This window comes from Fusarium graminearum, chromosome 1 (genome assembly GCF_000240135.3).
Source record: "Fusarium graminearum PH-1 chromosome 1, whole genome shotgun sequence".
NCBI classification, from domain to species: domain Eukaryota; kingdom Fungi; phylum Ascomycota; class Sordariomycetes; order Hypocreales; family Nectriaceae; genus Fusarium; species Fusarium graminearum.
Window position 1 is genome coordinate 7,829,958 of NC_026474.1, and position 18,070 is coordinate 7,848,027.

The following is an 18,070-nucleotide window of genomic DNA, read 5'->3' on the forward strand; positions in this document are numbered from 1 at the left end:
AGGGTACCTAAAATCTGACTCCCTCCCTAGGTACTAATCTATATCCTTGTATATGTCTAAAATCATCCAATAGCTGGTCTGCGTTTCGTTTCGCACCAATTGCTAATCTATGCATGATAACTATATTAGGCTTACTGTGGAGTACAGAGATCCAACTCTGGAAGGTACTTCTAACCACTTCGTTAATATCACCAACCTGGCTGCGCAGAGCTACCTAATAAAGTCACACTGTCTTGGCGTAAGCAGTAATTCCCTGCTTCGCAAACCGATGATCATACCATAGTACATCCTAGTTAGCCGCTCGGAGAGTATTCTGATATCCTATTAGCTAGATGTCGCCTATTGTTTCATCAGAATGCCATAACCCATGGTCAACTTGTCTGCGGCCGGCAACAAGTTGGAAATAGGTGCTCAGCCACCGTACTGGGCGGCAGGCTCTCCACAATTGTAGTTTTCAGTTGGTCGTGTCTCGAAATATAACTTGCTATTTCAGGGTTTGTCGTATAGGATTTGCGATAAATAGTACCGCCCAGACAGCAAATGTGTTTTGTCAAAATCACTCCTTTACCTCCCTACACAGACAACAATGGCCAAGCCAACCCTTCACGAAAGCGATGGACTTCTCAATCCAAACAATAACATGGACAGATCCGTCGACAATGACAGCAAGGAGAGCACTAAGAAGATGGACGATTGGAAGGTCAGTCTTATTAGTGGCTCATGTGCGTGTACTGCTGTTTTTATCATCAATCTTGGCTTGACCATCTGGTCAGGCGTGAGCCTCAAAGACGCAGCGGATAGCACAGAGACGAGTCGAAGAATCATGTACGAGGGTACCTGTTCGACAACCCGCAACATAAATCTCGTGATTCACCTTATCATCAACGTCTTCGGCTCAATTCTTCTTTCCGCCAGCAACTATGGGATGCAATGTCTTTCGACACCCACCAGGGCAGATGTCGACAGAGCCCATGCACAAGGGAAATGGGTAGACATTGGTATCCCCAGCTTCCGTAACTTGTGGAAGGTCTCCTTATGGAGAGTAGTACTTTGGTGGCTGCTTGTGCTGTCATCAATACCACTTCATCTCTTGTAGGCTTCCTGACCCTAGAACAAACGAGTGCGAAACTAACAGCATCGAGGCTCAACTCTGTGGTCTACTCATCCTTATCATCATATTCATATGAGGTTTTTGGCGCCGATAGAAACCTCTATTTGATCGAAAAAGACTCCGACCTACCTGCACGCAAGTCCACTCTAGCCACATTCAAGTCGAGGAATATGTTAGTCAGTCAACTCGATAATCTCACCGCCTCGGAGTGCATCAATGAGTATGGTACAACTTTCCAGACCAAAAGGGCCGACGTGATACTGGTTTTCGACTTTTCAATGTCGAAAGAGGAATCGAATCAAACATACGAGATAAATTCTGCCTTGTCGCACAATGTTCGACGAGGAGACTGCATCGAAACAGATTATGATTGGATCTGTGCAAACGAGTCATGCGACACACCCTGTCACTTCCTATTACCAGAAATTAAACGTCAGCCGGATAACTGGAAACCATATCGTTTGTATGATAATAAGGTCAAGTATTGCCTCAGCCAACCAGCACCACAGAGATGCAGATTGAACTTTGACATCACCCTTGCGTCCATCGTTCTTGTTGTAAACTTTGTCAAGGCGATTATACTTGCATTTATTGCTTTTCGACCACCAAAAGAACCTCTGTTCGTTCTCGGAGATGCCATTCAGTCATTCATGACTAGGCCAGAAGAGAACCCTCGGGGAAGTTGCTTAATATCTGCGCACAGTGTCCGCAACGACCTCTTGGATGAACCGGGCCTTGTGCATACAGCTCCTAAAAGACGCGGAGCTGCCATTAGTTACACGCGGTGGTTCTTCAGCCTCGCCATGTAAGAACATCAGCCCCAGAAGTATGTCTTGAGGCTAACACTTCCCCTCTAGGTATGGAGTTACATTGGGCGTCAGTTGCTGGCTTCTGTACTATGGTATTAGCCAAATATCTGATCGTCATGACTTTAAGAGCCTCTGGGGATTGGGATTTGGAACCGCAAACGAACTCACCCTGATAACAGGTTGGGGCTTTTCAAATGGACTGCAGCACGAGCAGAATATTTTCCGCCAAGTTCTCGTTTCCAACATTCCTCAATTTATCTTCTCCATGTTGTATTTCCATTACAACAGCCTCTATACAGCCATGGCTGCCGCAAAAGAATGGAGCGATTTCGGCCACAAGCGACGTCCATTACGCGTTTCTTCCAGTCCGAGAGGTCAGCAACGCTCTCGGTACTTTCTTCAACTCCCCTACCGCTATAGCATTCCGCTCATACTGGTTTCAATCTTGGTACACTGGATGCTGTCGCAATGCATTTTTGTTGTCATTGTTGAATCTTACATAAAGATAAGGACAGAATTCCAGTACCAGGGAACTGTGGTAACCTGTGGGTATTCACCAATCGCCATCATTTGTGTTATTATTACCTCTGGTCTTATGGCCGTCGCAGTATTTACTACAGCTCTTCGTCGACTACCAACTGGTATGCCTGTGGCTGCGAGCTGCAGTGTGGCGATTGCGCCTGCTTGTCGTCAGCCAGATGGTTTCTCGCACCCTGAGGAGGCACCATTACTACCTCTACAGTGGGGTGTTATGACTATCGAAAGGGAAGGGTCTGATAGAGAGATAACAGATCATTGTGGGTTCTCTCATGAGTCGGTCGAGAAGCCGGAGGATGGGCATGCGTACTACTAGTGCATCGTGATAGATCTAGGGGTTCTACCCATCAATAACCAGCGGGAACGTGTCCGTTTCCCTTCTTTACAATATATCTATTATGACGTGTATGCCTGTCCTTCATCCAGGTAGAAACCAAGTATTCGTGTCATCGTTTACAAAACCCTGCCCACTCCCATCCTGACCAAACCCAAAAACATCAAAATCCACACCTGATTCCAGCCCGGCAAATGGTCCATCGATATTCTCGAGCCCATCATTAGTGGGCAAAAAGTCCAGCTCTTGCACAAGTGCCTCTTCAACATCGATTGGCTCGTATATATCCTTTCCCAAACTCTTGAGATATTGTCGATGTGCCGCAACTGCATCTTGCGCTCGTTGGCTCAGATCCCCGACGACAGAGCGCAGTGCCCTAAATGCTTCATCATCTATAATTTTGAGGAGCTTGTCGAATAAGTCGAGTGCTTTTATCGAGATGTGCTGATCTGTATGTATTGATTTGTGGCCTGGGTTGAGAATCATGTTGGCGAGAAGGACTATCAAAGCTGAGAAGTGGGAGTAACTGCATTGCCTGGGAAGGTCAGTACAGGAATAAGAAAACAAGCGATAATACTTACCATATCAGACACTCTGTCGGTGTTGCTTCCTGGAACAACTTCATACATCCCCTACTTACGTCAACGCACTGATTCCATCCCTCTGGCAGAGGTGCTTGTTCCTTGTTTGTACCATTTTGATCTCCTCCAGATATAGTATCTCTCCCAAAAGAGCTTATCCTCTTCTGCCAGTCTTTGTTGTAACTGTAGATACCATGTATCATGACCTCGGTCAGCAAGAATGCATGGTGCATCTTGGTCATTTGCACAAGCTGACTCGGCCCTACAGTCGCAGCGACATGCTCGATATGGAAGGCCAGCGGGATACGCTCATACCACTGATCAAGCATGGATTGAAGGCGCGCTATTCGTCTTTGACGCTCTTGTGGTGTGATTCGACTGGCGCGGTTTGAGTGAAGGAGATCGTAGACTTTGCCCTCTATATAGGCAAGTTCGACACGTCGTCGGTGGTAGTTAAAATGCACTTGTCCGTTTTGTGTCCATACTAGCCCTGCACTATCTGCTGGCGCGATGGTGGGCAATGGAATATCGATGTCTTCGTCGTTTTGGCATGAAGGTGTATTTCCTCTTAGACTAATATCCTACGCTTATCAGCTGGGTTGCTTAGAAGTTACCAGTCAACATACCTTGTCAAGAACATACGCAATCCAAAACACTCGTGATCGATGTTCCGCTTCGGCAGCGGGAAAACTCATCGCCGCTTCTTGTGAATGTAATCTCAACCTATGGGCCAACCGCAACGCTGTCCCAATAATGACACCCGCAGGTTTTGGATCGCGACTGTTCTGAAACAACATCACGATACCCAGCAGGACCTGAACACCGAGTAAATCATCCTCACGCGTGACAAGTTCTGATACGACGCTTTGAACATTCCGCAAACACTGGTCCGCCTTTTCAACCTGGGCAACTTGGCTATCCGTAAGAGAAAGTTGAGGCGTGCGGTACCCGATTGCCAAGACGCATTGAATAGCTGCCCACCTTGCCCTGTCGCGCGTATTTGGTTGATTGTACCATGATCTAAGAAGTTTCATAAACACTGGTTGTTGGAAAAGCGGAATGACAGTGTTGAAGGTGGAAAAGTAGTGGTTCGCTATGGGGAGAACCTCTTCGAGGGGAGGGAGGTCAAGTGAGTTTGGTTGGGGACCTTCGTAGACGACTGGACGGACAGGATCGAATTTCCACGAATAGACGCCTAGTTTAGCCAGATCTTCGTCGATTCCTCCCTTGCTGGGAACGGAATCTGATGCATCGCCAATGCTGGAATGGCTCTCTGGTGAACATGTTGGCGGTTTGGCAGAATGGGCGTCTTTAGCAGCGTTGAGAACCTGCTCCAAATGCTCTTCTATACGCTTGAGTCGAGCTTCGAGACCTTCCGAGCGATTGCCTCTACTTGTATTAGCTTTGTTCAGAAGTGGAGGGTAAATGGGCTCACTCTGGTTGTTGTTTGGCTATTCTACCCTTTGTCGAACTGGGCTTGCGCCCGATCGGACTGGTGCGACAAGTCGTATTGTAAAGAATGCAGTTTGAACAGTCGGGCTTTAACATGTCGCATTTGATCTTTTTCTTGAAGCACAAATCACAGGCTGAGGTATCGTTTAGCTGAGTCTATTGAGTTGAGTCTGCTGAGTTGAGATCAGCTCACTTACCCTTGCGACGATTTGAAGGTACAGGGTCTGTGTCTACTGGAGTTGCCATGTTTGCGGTCTTTCGGAGTAACTCAAGATACAATTACAGCTCTGTTATTAAGTAGAAGCTCCGTCTGTAAGATGCGATTAACTGAAGCCGAATTGTAGAGTCATTTCGTCGATGTTCTGACAGCACGAGGCTGACAAATACATTTAATTCATCTTCAGAGTCTTCCACTTCCAGGGCTGGGCCCACTACGACCCGCTGATCGTAAGCACTAAATTAGGGGTCCTCGAGACCATTGAACATCACCTCAGAACTTCACACATCAACAAATTGAGAACTTTTGGGGCATTTGAAAGTAAGCTTACATAAATATCCCCTTCTCTCCACATCAATGCTGAGGAATTCAGGCAATTATCGCATTTATATTAGTTCCAAGTTGTGTTGTGCTGTTTACTATGATCAGATCGACATGTCACCTTGGCCTGGGCTACATGCACCATGTTCAGAGCTGTCCACACGTGCATCAACTGCACTTGGCTTCCAATACTCCAAACCACATAGGCAATCACTTATACCAATCAAGAAATGGTGAAACATATTCTTTGAGTTCCAGCATCTATATCCATGCGCCATCCAGAAATCCTATGGGAATCCAATGACTAGAAGCAAGGGTGCTTTGGCCTGGTAACCATCGTCACCAATCAAGATCAACTATCACAACACTCAACAATAAACGAAAATACATTAATAACATTCTTCATTACTTCGTAAGAAACTAACTTAATAAGAGGCCATCATGTATGCCACCCTCCCATTCAATCACCAACGCCTCTGGTATCAACCCCATCTAATAAGTCGTGAGAGCAGGCGTGCTAGGGTCTCTGGGAAACGAAAACTTGGTCTCCACAAACACCTTTTGCATACCATCCTCCTTCTTCTCAAACTTGTAATACACCTTGTCAAGATCCTCCAGCCTGACGCGGTGCGACAGCATCTGAGCAGGATCAAGCTCGCCCCTCTGGATCATCTCCAGAAGCTCATCCCAGTACTTGTGAACGGGGGCCTGGCCATTGCCGATGAGGCGAATTCCGCGCTCCATCAGGGATCCGATGTTGAAGTGGTTCGTGTAGCCGACATACACGCCCGTCACGCCGCACCGTCCGTAATTGCGAACGCCCTCGATCATCTCGTTGATAATCTCGCTCGTGTCCGTCTCGGCACCGATGGCAAGCTCGATTGTGTGCATCCAGCCCTTGGGGTACTCGCCCGCCACGCACTCGATGGCGCAGTCGGGGCCGCGGTTACCCGTAAGCTCTTTGAGGCGGCTCACTACGGTGGGTTTGTTGGTCACACCGTGGGACAGCTGCTTGAAGTCGACCAGCTCCAGCTTGTCCTTGTGTTCCGCGGGCCAGCGCTCGCGAACAAAGGATAGGCGGGGCTCTGTGTCGACAAAGATGACCTTGCTCGCGCCTTCCTTGAGGGCAAAGATACCAGCCATTTGACCGATGGGGCCAGCACCAAAGACGGCGACTGAGTCATTGGGGTAGACGGCTGTATCCTTGACGGCGTTGTAGGAGGTAGCCAGAACATCAGACAGGTAAAGGGCTGACCATGTTAGCACAGACTCGCAACAGAGAAAACGAGACACTCACCCTTCTCATCAGGAACATCATCAGGGATCTTCAACAAGTTCACATCACCAAGCGGCACGCGCACGTACTCAGCCTGCCCACCAGCGAATCCACCGGTGAAATGCGAGTAACCAAACATGCCCGCGGTACGTCCACCGTACATGGCACGCTCAGTGGTGTTGGAGTTTGTCTTTTCGCATTGCGATGAGAGCTTCTGTTTGCAGAAGAAGCAGTCGCCGCAAGCAATCTGGAACGAAGCAACGTAGCGTCCGCCGACATCAATGCCTGTAACACCAGCACCGACCTCATCAACGACACCGCAGAACTCGTGGCCCAGGATGTCACCCTCGGAGAGCTGGATGACTGTGCCGTGGAGGAGATGCAGGTCGGAACCGCAGACGGTGCTGCCTGTGACTCTGAGGATGACATCGCGGTCTTCAATAACCTTTGGCTTGGGAGCGTCAACTGTGGGGAAATGTTAGTGTTCAACAGCGTGTAAGTGGTGTGAAAGTAAACATACCCATCTGAACCTTGTTCTTGCCCATCCAAGCCAAAGCCTTCATGGTCTGGCTATGGTCGCCCGTCTCTTGGTACGAAGTGACATCCTGCGCCGTAATAGCGTTATCGCTGTGGCCGACGATCTTTTCGACGCCGTAAGCAGCTTGAGTAGCCATTTTGTATTAATAAAGTATTAATAAAGTATTAATAAATATGTGTTATGGTTTGTTGTTATGCCACCAGAGTCAAAAAGCGACCTCGATGGACGTACAACTCATGGTATTTAACCACGGGTACGCAAACCTTCATGACTTCATTTGACAAACGTCCACCCGTCATAGGTAGTATCGCTCGGCCTCAACTCGTCAGCATGACAGAAAAGAGATACTGGAGGTGGAGTACAAAAGGTTCTGAGTATGTACAAGAGGAGGTTTTGCTCCATTGATGCAATCATGACGACCCCTGTCGCAACGTCATTGACTTTTCACAGATCGAAGAATCGACAGCCCAGAACATGGGGATGGAACAAAAACGTTGAAGTTTCAGTGGACCGCCCGGAATTATCTTCTGAAACTAGCTCTATTGCCGCTAAAACATTTCCTATTTTGTAACTTGACATCTCGATCTGAGTTCATAGCTTCATCACAGTCTCACCCGATCGCTTGGTTCCCGCCGCCAAGTTTTCTTCCTCCATATGAGCTCTGACAAGCTTTGGGAACCTGGAAGCTACAATTTCACTTGCAAAAAGGATTGAACGGTCAGGAAATGATATTAACAAGTTGGTTTATTATAGGTAGATAGTCATATCGTGTCATTTCCCGTGTCATAGATCTGGTACACTCAGATCACGCTGATCCCCTCTTGGAGCTCCGTCTTGGTGGGCATCTTGTTCACCCGCATCAACTCGGCACTCTGCGCCATAGCAGGATCCCTGCCCATGCTAGCCATGGCAACCACAGTTTCGCCCTTGCAATAATATGCAATGAACTGGTTCTCGGCTGGGCTACCGTCAAGCACCAGGTCGTCCCACCCAGAAGCCATCGTGTTGCCGCAGTATCGGAGCTGTGCACCTAAGGCTGACCAGAAAATGGGAATAAAATGCTCTGTCTTTCCACCGGGGTTGGCGATGTGGTTGGCAGCGATGCGACCCGCCTTTTGAGCAACGTTCCAATGCTCAATGCGAACTGGCTTGCCTTCACCTCCAGGTCCGTGGTAGGGGAATGTAGCAATATCGCCAATAGCGTAAACATCCTTAAGGCCAGCAACCGAGTAGTCGTCATTGACCTTGACGGATCCGTCCTTCTCAAGTGTAATGCTGCTGTTGTTCTGGAGATACTGAGTCGCGGGGGCAACACCCACCCCGAGAACGACCAGGTCCGCCTCCAGCCTCGTACCGTCCTTGAGGCACACAGCACCGACCTTGGATGAGTCGGATGAAGATGGCTCGGCCTTGTCGACACTTGCGCCCATGTAGAACTTGACGCCCTTGCCCTCGAGCGCTTTTTGGAGTCCTGCGCCGACCTTTTCACCAAGAACCCTTTCAAGTGGGACATTCTCCATGCCGATGACAGTCACATCATTGTCGCTGGCTGTAGCAACTGCACATTCCATTCCGATGAAGGAAGATCCAACAACCACGATCTTCTTGCCCTTGTTGCCAATCTGGTCGACAATCTTTTTCGTGTCATTGACTGTGCGGAGAGTGAAAATATTGTGAAGGTTCTTAAATCCTTCAAGGGGCAGTCGCCTGGGTGTACCACCCGTCGCGAGGACCAATTTCGTGTAAGAGATCTTCTCTCCCCCTTCGGTTGTAACAAAGCGACCAGAAAAGTCGACGTTGTTGACGTGACCATCAACGAACTTGATGGAGCCGCTTTCGTAGAAGTCCTTGTTTCGCCAGGTCAACTTGTCAAGGTCGGTCAAAAGAGCCTTGCTCAGCTTCGTTCGGTCGATTGGGTAGTTTCCCTCGTTGGAGACGATGGTGATGCCTCCCTTCCAACCCTTCTCGCGAAGACTCTCGACAACACCCAATGTACCTGAGCCACCACCAACGACGACGACATGCTCATCCTGTGCGCTGCTGGATCCGGCACACTTCACGTTGGGTTGTCTCTTGGAAGACTTGATGGCGCTCTCTTCGCCAGTGACGTAAACGGCACCGTCTCGTTCGGCAACCTTGAATACGGGGAGATGGTCGAGGGCGGGGGCATCTTCGATATCGCCGGTCTTTGCATTGAAACAGGCTAGACAATTGATCAGCATAAGTTAAAGATGGATCTAGATCGTCGACCCCAGTCCAGGGACCAGGACTCATGGCAACGCTATACAACAATTGACGGATCACAGTACATACCTCCGTGCCAGGGACATGTGATGCGGCCATCGCTGGTCAATACACCTTTTGCCATAGGCGCACCATAGTGAGTACACTTGGCTCCCAGAGCCTGTGTTGTGCCTCCAGTGTTGACGAGGAGAACCTTGCCGCCCTCAATACCCTCAACCTCGACCTCCTGCTTGGAGCCGGGAGAAAGAGACAGGGACGAGAGACCCTTGAGCTTGTATTCTTGCGACATTGCTTTGTAAGTAGAAAAGGACTTTACTAGAGGAAGAGGAGTCTGTATCCGAGCTGTGCGAAAGCTTTGGAATATTCTAGGAGAAAGGTAGGGACGCATCAAGTCGTTTTAAAGTAGGGGAAGCTTTAGGGAGGGGAGGTGGGATGATGGGAGAGACAGTGGGAGAGCCGAGAGAGGGAAAGAACGGATCATGGGCGCAATCCATTGTAACGCCAGTCTCTACACGACAAAAACGCAAGCATCACCACCTAAAGAAGCTCCAAATCATCCATGCCTGCAGTCGATAATGTGGGGGATGACAATGGAAGGAATATTAGTGGTCGGAGCTCTCAGTATAGCGAGTTTGTATGACGACATGTTAATGGCTGAGAAGGGCCCCCATCAGTTTGTTACAAAGACATTGCATGCAGTACAACATGTCTGCAGTAAAAAAGTAAGCAAAACGGCAGACCCCGCCTGGATAAGATCTTATGCTAGAGAGACATGATGCCACTATGAATTGCCGACGCAAGCGATGTGAGGCGGTGAATAGGAAGGATGATGAATCAAAGACGTTTGGCGTTAGTTGATGGAGTTTAGAGTTTACCGACTGTAGATTTGCTACCCTAGAGTGATGTTGTTCCAATCACGTGGTCTGTCTTTTTATCTCGGCATCCTAGACCCCTCTTCCCGCTTAGTCAGCTGTCGTCATTTGACTTTTCCTTCCCCATATCAGTGCTGAACACTTGGACTCCTCCCCAACACGACCAAAGCGGCAGACAAAAAGAACCTTGTTTCATGATCCAATCAAATACCGCAAAGGAAATGAAGACAATCGCTGTCTTTCAACACGTCTTCCCTGCAAAATGTCTGCAGACTAAGCCGAACAGAGATCCGCGCCCCTGATGAGTGCCTGAAATTGCTCGCTTAGATGCCCCTGCACTCTGTACCGCGCCTTGCCTTGCCTTGTCCGCAGTTGTTCGCAGCCAGTGATTGCTGAAGCACATCACATGGCTTGTCTAGTCTGGGGTGGTGAACCGGTCTCCTTTAAGGGCTCATCTGCCTTGATTAAGCACTGACGTACGCAAACGTAGCGATCCTCTGCCTCATCGTGTCGTCTCTACAAATACTCCGTTTGTTTACTTTACTCTGCGTTATCACGAGTGAAAAATATCATCGTCGGCGATCACACTAAGTCAGGAACACAAACTCCACACCTACTGCACCAAATTAGACTCGCGCGGGAGGGCCGCCCACATCCATACCAATCAATCGATAACGGCAACCAGTTATAGTTCATCAGAGCCATCCAAAACAAAGACCCTCTTTGTTTAGGTTCGGTTCAGTAAACACAAACACCAGCCGTTTCCATCCAAAACGGCGAGTATCGCATTGTATCTTTGGTCTTTTTCCTCTACTCGACAACCAGCGAAACTCAAGACTCTAATCATCATCATGCTCTAAACGTCTTCCCCTCATTTCTGTGTCCTTGTCCAACTGCTTGCTTGTTTCTCCTTCTATCCAACCTAATTATCATGTGGCCAACCGATCTCACTCTTTCTCTCGCCATTTTCGTCACCTTTCGCGAACCCTATATTTTATCACAATAATCTCAACCCAAAAGGCCTCCCACCATGGAGAGGCCTGACCTTGACCTTGGCCAGGAGCCACAGCTGGCAGAAATGACTTGCTGCTGTGGACGAATCGACTGCGCACTTCTCAAGAGAAACTGCACCATCCTGGAAACAGTGGAAAAAGACGTGCATACTGCTGCCCAACTTGGCCAGGTAAGTTTGAGAAAAAAAGAATTTTCAATCTCCGGAGCATTCCTCCTACCTTTTTCTTTTATTTAACATGCATGCATGTCACCCTTTTGTCCCTCCCACCGCCTAAACACCTCCCGCGTGTCCTGCATGCCAGTCCCCGCTAGACACGTCAATATGCCCCATCAAGTTTTCCGCTGCTGACTTGTCCCCCGTTCTCCCTTGTAGGCTCTACTCGCCCGACATGAAGCATATATGGCCGACGCCGAGAGGGACCGTCTCAGTCTTTCATCCAGGATAGAGCATCTGGAGATGGCGAAGCAGGAACTTGAGGCCGAGAATGCCCTGAAAATCGAAGAAAACAGGAATTTACTCGACCAGCTTGAGCTGCTCAACAATACCGTTTCCGAATCCGATACAAGGATAAAAACTCTCGAAGCGAGCTTGCTATCATCCCAGCAGGCCGTCCGAAAACTCGAATCCGCTGCCCTGCGAGCCGAAGATGCGGAGCGCCATATACATCTCCTCGAACTGGAGCAAGATGACCTGTACCATGAATTGAGATCGACCAAGGAAGATGCCCGATCTCATGCTCAGCGTTGCAAGGAGGCGCAGCGTGGCATTATGGACATGCAGGACCAGTTGGAGCGAATGGAGGAAGAGGCCCGTGAGGAGCGTGAGCGACATGCTGAAGTGGTTGGACGAATGGAGCGTCAGCGTCGGGTCGAGAAACAGCTCGACACGGCTGCGGGTCGTCTCAAGGGTGCAGCCGCATCCAAGACACTCCAGGAACCGAAGCCAGGGAACCCAGTCGTCAATCATTTTGTCAGGGATCTCCTCCAAGACAACGCCAACCTTCAATTGGGTATGGCCGAGTTGCGGGAGATGCTTCTCAACTCCAACGACGAGATCCAGTGCCTGCGAGAACAGCTCATCGACCATCAACCTGCTATCGACAGCAGAAACTCGACTCTCAAGGACGAACTCGAGGCTTACGAGCCACCGACTACACCTCGATACTCCCAAGAGCTCCACATCCACCATCACTATCATGTCACGCCCAAGGCTGACAAGGCCAAGGTCAGAAAGAAGCGGGCGAGCTTGAACTCGAGCGTGTTCTCGCCCTCGCCCACTTCAGGCGCTTCGACACCCCGATCCTCTGCCCGCTGGAGTTTGGGCCCTGCTTTGCCCGTCGCTTCCATCAACACCAAGGAGCCCAACTCTGTCATCTCGATGCCCAAGCAGAGATGGTCCTTGCTCTCAGAGCAACCCTCCGACTTTGCGTCGTCCGTCCCAAGTTCACCGCGATCGAACCAGCGGAACTCACTGTTCGACTCTGCCTTTGGCGACAACGACTACCCAATGTCACCAGCTACTAGCTTCGACCCTGTGTCGCCCTCATGGCGGACGCACCGTAAAGGACCGTCCGACGTTTCAGCATTTAGTCTACAAGCACCATCCCTCCAGCTCGACCCTGGCACACCGCCTCCGAACCCACGTCAATTCAACGATAATGTGATTCATGAGGAGGATGAGGACGAGAAGGAGGAAAGCACCTCTCGAGCAGTGACTCCAGACCTCGGCAACACGCCGTCGATAATAGATGAGAGCTCTGTTGTCGAAAGCTCAGAAGACAACAGAGATGACTACATGCCACGCCCAAGAATTCACCGGGCCCTGTCGCATGAGTCAATCATGTCTCTCAGCGGAGGTCTTGATATCCACACCCTCAAGGCTCGGCCAAGCCAGCTCACACTCCGACCGCTCGGTGGCGCTGAAGCTGTCCTTACGGGTGTAACAGCCCAGCCCACACTCTACAGAGGTGCAGCTAAGCGAAGCACCGCCGCTCTCCGGGACAATTTCGCTGGTCTTCCCACCAGCCGAACGACGTCCAACCCGCTGAACAGGCCTGGGTCGAATAGATCCTTGTCGCCCGCTCCTTCGGACACCACACAGGGTTCTGCAGGAGGAGGAGGGGGAATAGGAAAATGGGTTGGCTGGAGACCTTGGGCTTCGACAACAGCAAGCGAGAACATACCCTCAAAAGCTGCTGAAAAGTCTAGAGACAAGGGTTTCAGCCGGTCGCCTGGCATCAATCAGCCCGGTGCCATTCCTGGCTTTCACCAGTACTGGGCAGCACAGAAACGAAAGGGCGCGCCAGCTCAGGTCACCACTGTCGCTGTTGACCATGAGGCTTTAGTGGAAGGCCTGGAAGAGTAAACATATGGCCTACCACTTGCATGGCTCTACAAAGTCGGTACATTACACCAACTGGATACGGAGTTGATAACCAAATCTCATTTGCGGCGTTCATTGAGGAGGATTAAACCTGATGGAGATACCCCCTGGCTAGACAAGCCCAGTCCCTTTGTTCTTTTACTTTCCCTTTTTTATATCGGTACGGATGCATTCGTTAGGTGTTTTATTGGCTATTGCTTCTTTGGGTATAAATATTATATATAATCAGACATAGCGATGTTCATCAAATCCATCATTCACCCTACAATATTACTGTTAAGCATGTTCCAATACGTTGTGTCAACGCCTTGCAACGCCCAATCTTCCGGATCCGCCGTAAAGCATGGCCAATTGAAGTTCACCACATCAGGCGAGGTTCCCTCAAACGGACATGTGGTGGGTAGCTCGCATTGGTCCTGCGCGAACGAGGGGGGGTTGAAGGAAAGTGGGAACTGTGACATGGCGTCTCCCACACTGTTGCCACTTGGTGTGGTGTTGTTGGACGCCATCATGCTGGTTGTAGATGCTGGAGGTGTTGGGCCCGGGTGGATGTTGACCGTTCCTAGGAACGGTACGTGCAGATGCAGATTTTCGCCGCTTGCGCCTGGCTGTCTTTGAACAATTGGTAAAAGTTGGTGGATTGTTTCAGCAGCCTCAACACAGAGTGTGTCGTTGTTCAACGAACCCATTTCCTGCATTCTCTCCATAGTTCTCTCGGCTAGGTCTCTATCCTGTTCTTTATCTGTCTCGTAGCCGGGCCAGCGCCAACCGAGATAGCCTAGGAGGAGAGTCATGGCTGCCACAAGGGCTGAGTAGTCGACATGACGACCCGATACAGCTTTTGTGAAGCAGCTGCGGTACTCCAAGAAACGTATGAGGATTTCGCGGCTTGCTTGCATGCATGTAGACCGGTTGTATTCGTATCGTCGCTGGCCACGATCGCGAAGAAGATACGGGAGATGAAGCATGAGAACGAGCGTATAGTGTCTCACTTGTAGCATTATAATGCCCATTCCATCTCCTGAGGCGTCGGATGATCCGCAGCAGATAGCCATGTCAGGAGTTTTCCACCACATCTCATCCATTTGAGAGTGAGTCGTTTCAAGATCGAGATCAATTGATTGCGTCAGAACGTACGCAGCGCTGCCTTTTAGATCGTTCCGGTCGGCAATCTTGCCAGCTATCACGGCGTACATCTTGCCAAGCTTGTCACTCGGTGCGTCTGAGAGGAGAGCCTCGTCTTCGGCAAACCAGTTGTCTTTGGAACCGATCGAGAGACCGAGGATGAGAGAGAGGTAGCGATCGTTGCAATTGATACGGAACCAGATCACTGGTGGTGAAGGACGATGTTTCTCGTTGAAGGCAGGATCAGCTGAGCGAATTGGCTTTGAGTTCTTTCGGTCAACGCCCATCAATTGAGCCATATTGAGAGCGCGGCGACACGTCAACCATGCTTTTCGCAGATGGCCTGCGTCACTCTGGTAGAAGCTGTGCAGAATGAGAGACTCTAGACCTTCTAGACAGCCGACAAAGTCATCGTCTGAAGTAACGAGTCTTCCTGTAACAGCGACCCATTCCTCCATCGTTTCGCGAGGCGATTTACTAAGACCTAGAGTACTACCGTCGAAAAATGTCGGCATTTGCTGCAGACATACCGCAAGTTGGAGAAGACGTTTGGCTAGGATGGAAGGATGGCTAGTAATCGGCGGGATCTGGGCCAGTGCTGATAAAGGCTCGGGTTTTCCGTCTAATTGGTCCTGTTGGGAGTAGAATGAATTGAGGACGAAGCGTGCGCCGGGACTTTGCTGAGATATGGCGTACAGGATCTTTTGAGATGGGAAGAGAGCGTGAAGCTGAGCAGAAACGTTGGCCGCTTTCGCTGAACGAGAGGGGTATCTTGCTGTCTGCCGTATTATTACCGCTGGACTCGAAGTATCGCTCGGGTTGAGGGTCATTTGTACTGCATTGTCTGCGACTGAGGACTCAAACACATCAACAGTATGCTGCGTGAAGCGAGTCAGTGTCGTCGGTGCCTCCTCAGACTCGCAAGGCGATGGTATAGATGCCCGTTTCCTCGACTCGGATCCATTCTCCACGAACTTCTCCATCAACTCCTCCAGTCGTCCAAGGCGCTGTGCAAGACGCTTGTCTTGGGGCGCGGCAGAAGGCGTAGGGACATATTCCTGCGAGACACAATCCGTCTCTCGCTGAGTGCACCCAACACAAACGGGATCATCTTCATTTGTGAACTGGCATTTGATCTTGCGACGACGACCTGTATGTATGTATTAGTGACAGTGGAACTGATGGTGTAGAGTATACCGACATTCCCAGCAGCTGCGGGTTCCTTTCCGCACTTTCCGACGTTTGGCAGAGGTCTCGTCCATGATTTCGGCCGAAGAGAAGGTTCAATTGGTGTGATAGAGATAAGTGAGTACTGGAGAAATGAGTTGTGAAGGGTGTTGAGGGTGTTGTTGAATGGACGGACGAAAAGCGGACGAAGAACGGACGAGCTGGAGTGACTATGTGGGGTGTTGGGATCGGTAGGATTCGTCCGTCTTACTTCGGCGTCCGAACGGACGAATGTATTAATAATGCACTTGAACCACTCGTTACTTTTATTAAGTCTTTACCTGCATATCAACAAATTGGACTGAGTCTTTTTAGATCATCTCTAAGCTCATAAGTGTCATAGACTGGTATTTCAGTATCCCGTTCCGGACTGCAATACAACCAACACCGCTTGTAGCGTCATGGCGTCTTAGTGACTGTGAACTTCTTATTACTCATGAATTTGAAGAGCCTAGTTGTACTGTTGGCAAAGCTATATGTCTAGCCATTGATTTTATATCTTGGCATAAAGAGAAGCGACCTTAATAGTAGTAGCCCAGAGTTGATCAAGTTATATATGCTTAGTAGGAGACTCAGTAAATGCAAACTGCCTACTGATCAGAGTACATCTTCCATCATGTTGGCAGCTGATAACTTCATACCACGAATCAACCCTTCTACTTAAATAACGATGTTTCTGATCAAAGGTAATAGACATCGGCAAAACAAACGGAACTTGACGCCTTCTTACACTTTAATCGTGTATCATCTGTCAGATGAAGCTCCACGATCGCTTCCATGACAACAGGCAAAAATGAACATCATAAATACTGCTCTGGGATCCAAACAGCAAAAGAAATGGTTCCGCCCGGGCTCGAACCGGGGACCTTCTCGGTGTGAGCGAGATGCGATAACCAACTACGCCACAGAACCTCTGATTGGATAAGAGGAACGTCAACAATTTGCTATCATATTGTTGAAACACCGTGCCGGTTCGACATTAAGACTATCAGACTCTTGCAAGCTGTGAGTCTGATCTTCGGACAGAGTTGGTATTAATACATCATGGTGTCAGACGGCTACTAGGCTCTGAGCCTAGCTCTCCTCCAATATCTTATATCATAAACACAAAGTCACCGTAGTATATGCTATTCGAAGTCGATATGACGACCAGGTTATGGTAAGTTCAGGATATCCAAGAGATTACAGTGTAAGCAAATCACCATCTTTTATCTTGTTCCAGCTCCGTCAAAGCTACAATCAGATTGCCAACAGTCCAGGACTCGTGGGTCGAGAAGACTGCTCCCTATCATGAATAGGACAAGAGCCCCTCAAGGCATTCCCACACGTCGAATCACAGTTCCGCGGATTCTCAGGATCCCTCTCCAACAAGGGATCCAGCGGCTCAACCTCTGGAACTTTCTTCTGTCTTGGTGGCCCCTGAGGTCCAAGACCAACACGGTTGGCGTCACTCTTGTCACGCATTTCCCTGCGTTTCTGCTGCTCCTGGAAATTTTGCATATGTACAGCTTTTCTTTGTTCTGCCTTTTGCCGCCTGGCCTCTTTGAGATCTTCGACTGTCTTCTTAGTGTTGCGACGGCTTTGCCACAGGGTGATGGGGAAGCACAGGATGACGGCGAAGCCGGATGGGCTTGTGAAGGCGCCGAGACCCTTGCCACTTGTTGGGATCTTTTCGGCTGTCTTGTCCCTCGTGATCAGGTCTTTGTATGAGAATGGCATTTTGAATAAACGATATGATCTGTGAAGATCCTTTAGTCGCCGTCACTGCTACTTGAGAATAGACTTACCGGTAAGGCAGTAAAGTCTGCTGGAATGAGTTATAGAAGTGAGCAGGTAAACTCAAAAATAAGGGCAGATATAAGCTTATTTATCTTCCGCAAGGACATTCTGATATGAGGCTCTGTACTGATCACTCCTGTATCATGACGCAGGATGACATGTAACCATTGCAATAGACATTAATAATTGGATGGGTGACATGCAGTCTCATGTTCAAGTATCTCAACAACAAAAACGGCCCCCAAATTTC

At 49.4% G+C, this 18,070-nt stretch overlaps 7 protein-coding genes and 1 non-coding gene across 8 annotated transcripts; 2 read left to right on the top strand and 6 right to left on the bottom strand.

Annotated features, from left to right (window-relative positions):
• Window positions 1-586: 586 nt before the first annotated feature.
• On the top strand, window positions 587-2,773 carry FGSG_02430 (uncharacterized protein; the record flags this gene model as incomplete). Its single annotated transcript, XM_011320049.1, has 4 exons — window positions 587-1,013; window positions 1,097-1,916; window positions 1,969-2,294; window positions 2,436-2,773. The coding sequence occupies 4 exons, from the start codon at window positions 587-589 to the stop codon at window positions 2,771-2,773; spliced, it is 1,911 nt and encodes a 636-aa protein (XP_011318351.1).
• Window positions 2,774-2,875: 102 nt separating this feature from the next.
• On the bottom strand, window positions 2,876-5,070 carry FGSG_02431 (uncharacterized protein; the record flags this gene model as incomplete). Its single annotated transcript, XM_011320050.1, has 4 exons — window positions 2,876-3,167; window positions 3,373-3,401; window positions 3,999-4,759; window positions 5,022-5,070. 4 exons carry the CDS (start codon window positions 5,068-5,070, stop codon window positions 2,876-2,878), a joined length of 1,131 nt encoding a protein of 376 aa, XP_011318352.1.
• A 784-nt stretch (window positions 5,071-5,854) lies between these two features.
• Window positions 5,855-7,312, bottom strand: FGSG_02432 (uncharacterized protein; the record flags this gene model as incomplete). Its single annotated transcript, XM_011320051.1, has 3 exons — window positions 5,855-6,565; window positions 6,649-7,103; window positions 7,159-7,312. 3 exons carry the CDS (start codon window positions 7,310-7,312, stop codon window positions 5,855-5,857), a joined length of 1,320 nt encoding a protein of 439 aa, XP_011318353.1.
• Window positions 7,313-7,773: 461 nt separating this feature from the next.
• Window positions 7,774-9,787, bottom strand: FGSG_02433 (uncharacterized protein). The gene is made up of 2 exons (XM_011320052.1): window positions 9,490-9,787; window positions 7,774-9,379 (listed from the first exon to the last, which is right to left on the bottom strand). Exons 1-2 carry the CDS (start codon window positions 9,707-9,709, stop codon window positions 7,977-7,979), a joined length of 1,623 nt encoding a protein of 540 aa, XP_011318354.1. The 5' UTR covers window positions 9,710-9,787; the 3' UTR covers window positions 7,774-7,976.
• A 1,535-nt stretch (window positions 9,788-11,322) lies between these two features.
• On the top strand, window positions 11,323-13,671 carry FGSG_02434 (uncharacterized protein; the record flags this gene model as incomplete). The annotated part of the gene is made up of 2 exons (XM_011320053.1): window positions 11,323-11,475; window positions 11,680-13,671. The coding sequence occupies 2 exons, from the start codon at window positions 11,323-11,325 to the stop codon at window positions 13,669-13,671; spliced, it is 2,145 nt and encodes a 714-aa protein (XP_011318355.1).
• Window positions 13,672-13,946: 275 nt separating this feature from the next.
• Window positions 13,947-16,076, bottom strand: FGSG_02435 (uncharacterized protein; the record flags this gene model as incomplete). Its single annotated transcript, XM_011320054.1, has 3 exons — window positions 13,947-14,251; window positions 14,375-15,964; window positions 16,016-16,076. 3 exons carry the CDS (start codon window positions 16,074-16,076, stop codon window positions 13,947-13,949), a joined length of 1,956 nt encoding a protein of 651 aa, XP_011318356.1.
• An 803-nt stretch (window positions 16,077-16,879) lies between these two features.
• FGSG_20551 lies at window positions 16,880-16,953 on the bottom strand. Its single transcript has one exon. It is a non-coding gene; the product is annotated as a tRNA-Val (tRNA).
• A 270-nt stretch (window positions 16,954-17,223) lies between these two features.
• FGSG_02436 (uncharacterized protein) lies at window positions 17,224-17,760 on the bottom strand (the record flags this gene model as incomplete). Its single annotated transcript, XM_011320055.1, has 2 exons — window positions 17,224-17,246; window positions 17,379-17,760. 2 exons carry the CDS (start codon window positions 17,758-17,760, stop codon window positions 17,224-17,226), a joined length of 405 nt encoding a protein of 134 aa, XP_011318357.1.
• Window positions 17,761-18,070: the final 310 nt, after the last annotated feature.

What these genes read in the sequence shown, in the direction of transcription:
- FGSG_02433 (XM_011320052.1), bottom strand. Translation starts at nt 9,709, where the DNA reads ATGTCGCAAGAATACAAGCTCAAGGGTCTCTCGTCCCTGTCTCTTTCT. An exon ending in CACATGTCCCTGGCACGGAG is followed by an intron (nt 9,380 to 9,489) that starts GTATGTACTGTG and finishes TCAATTGTCTAG; the next exon opens with CCTGTTTCAATGCAAAGACC.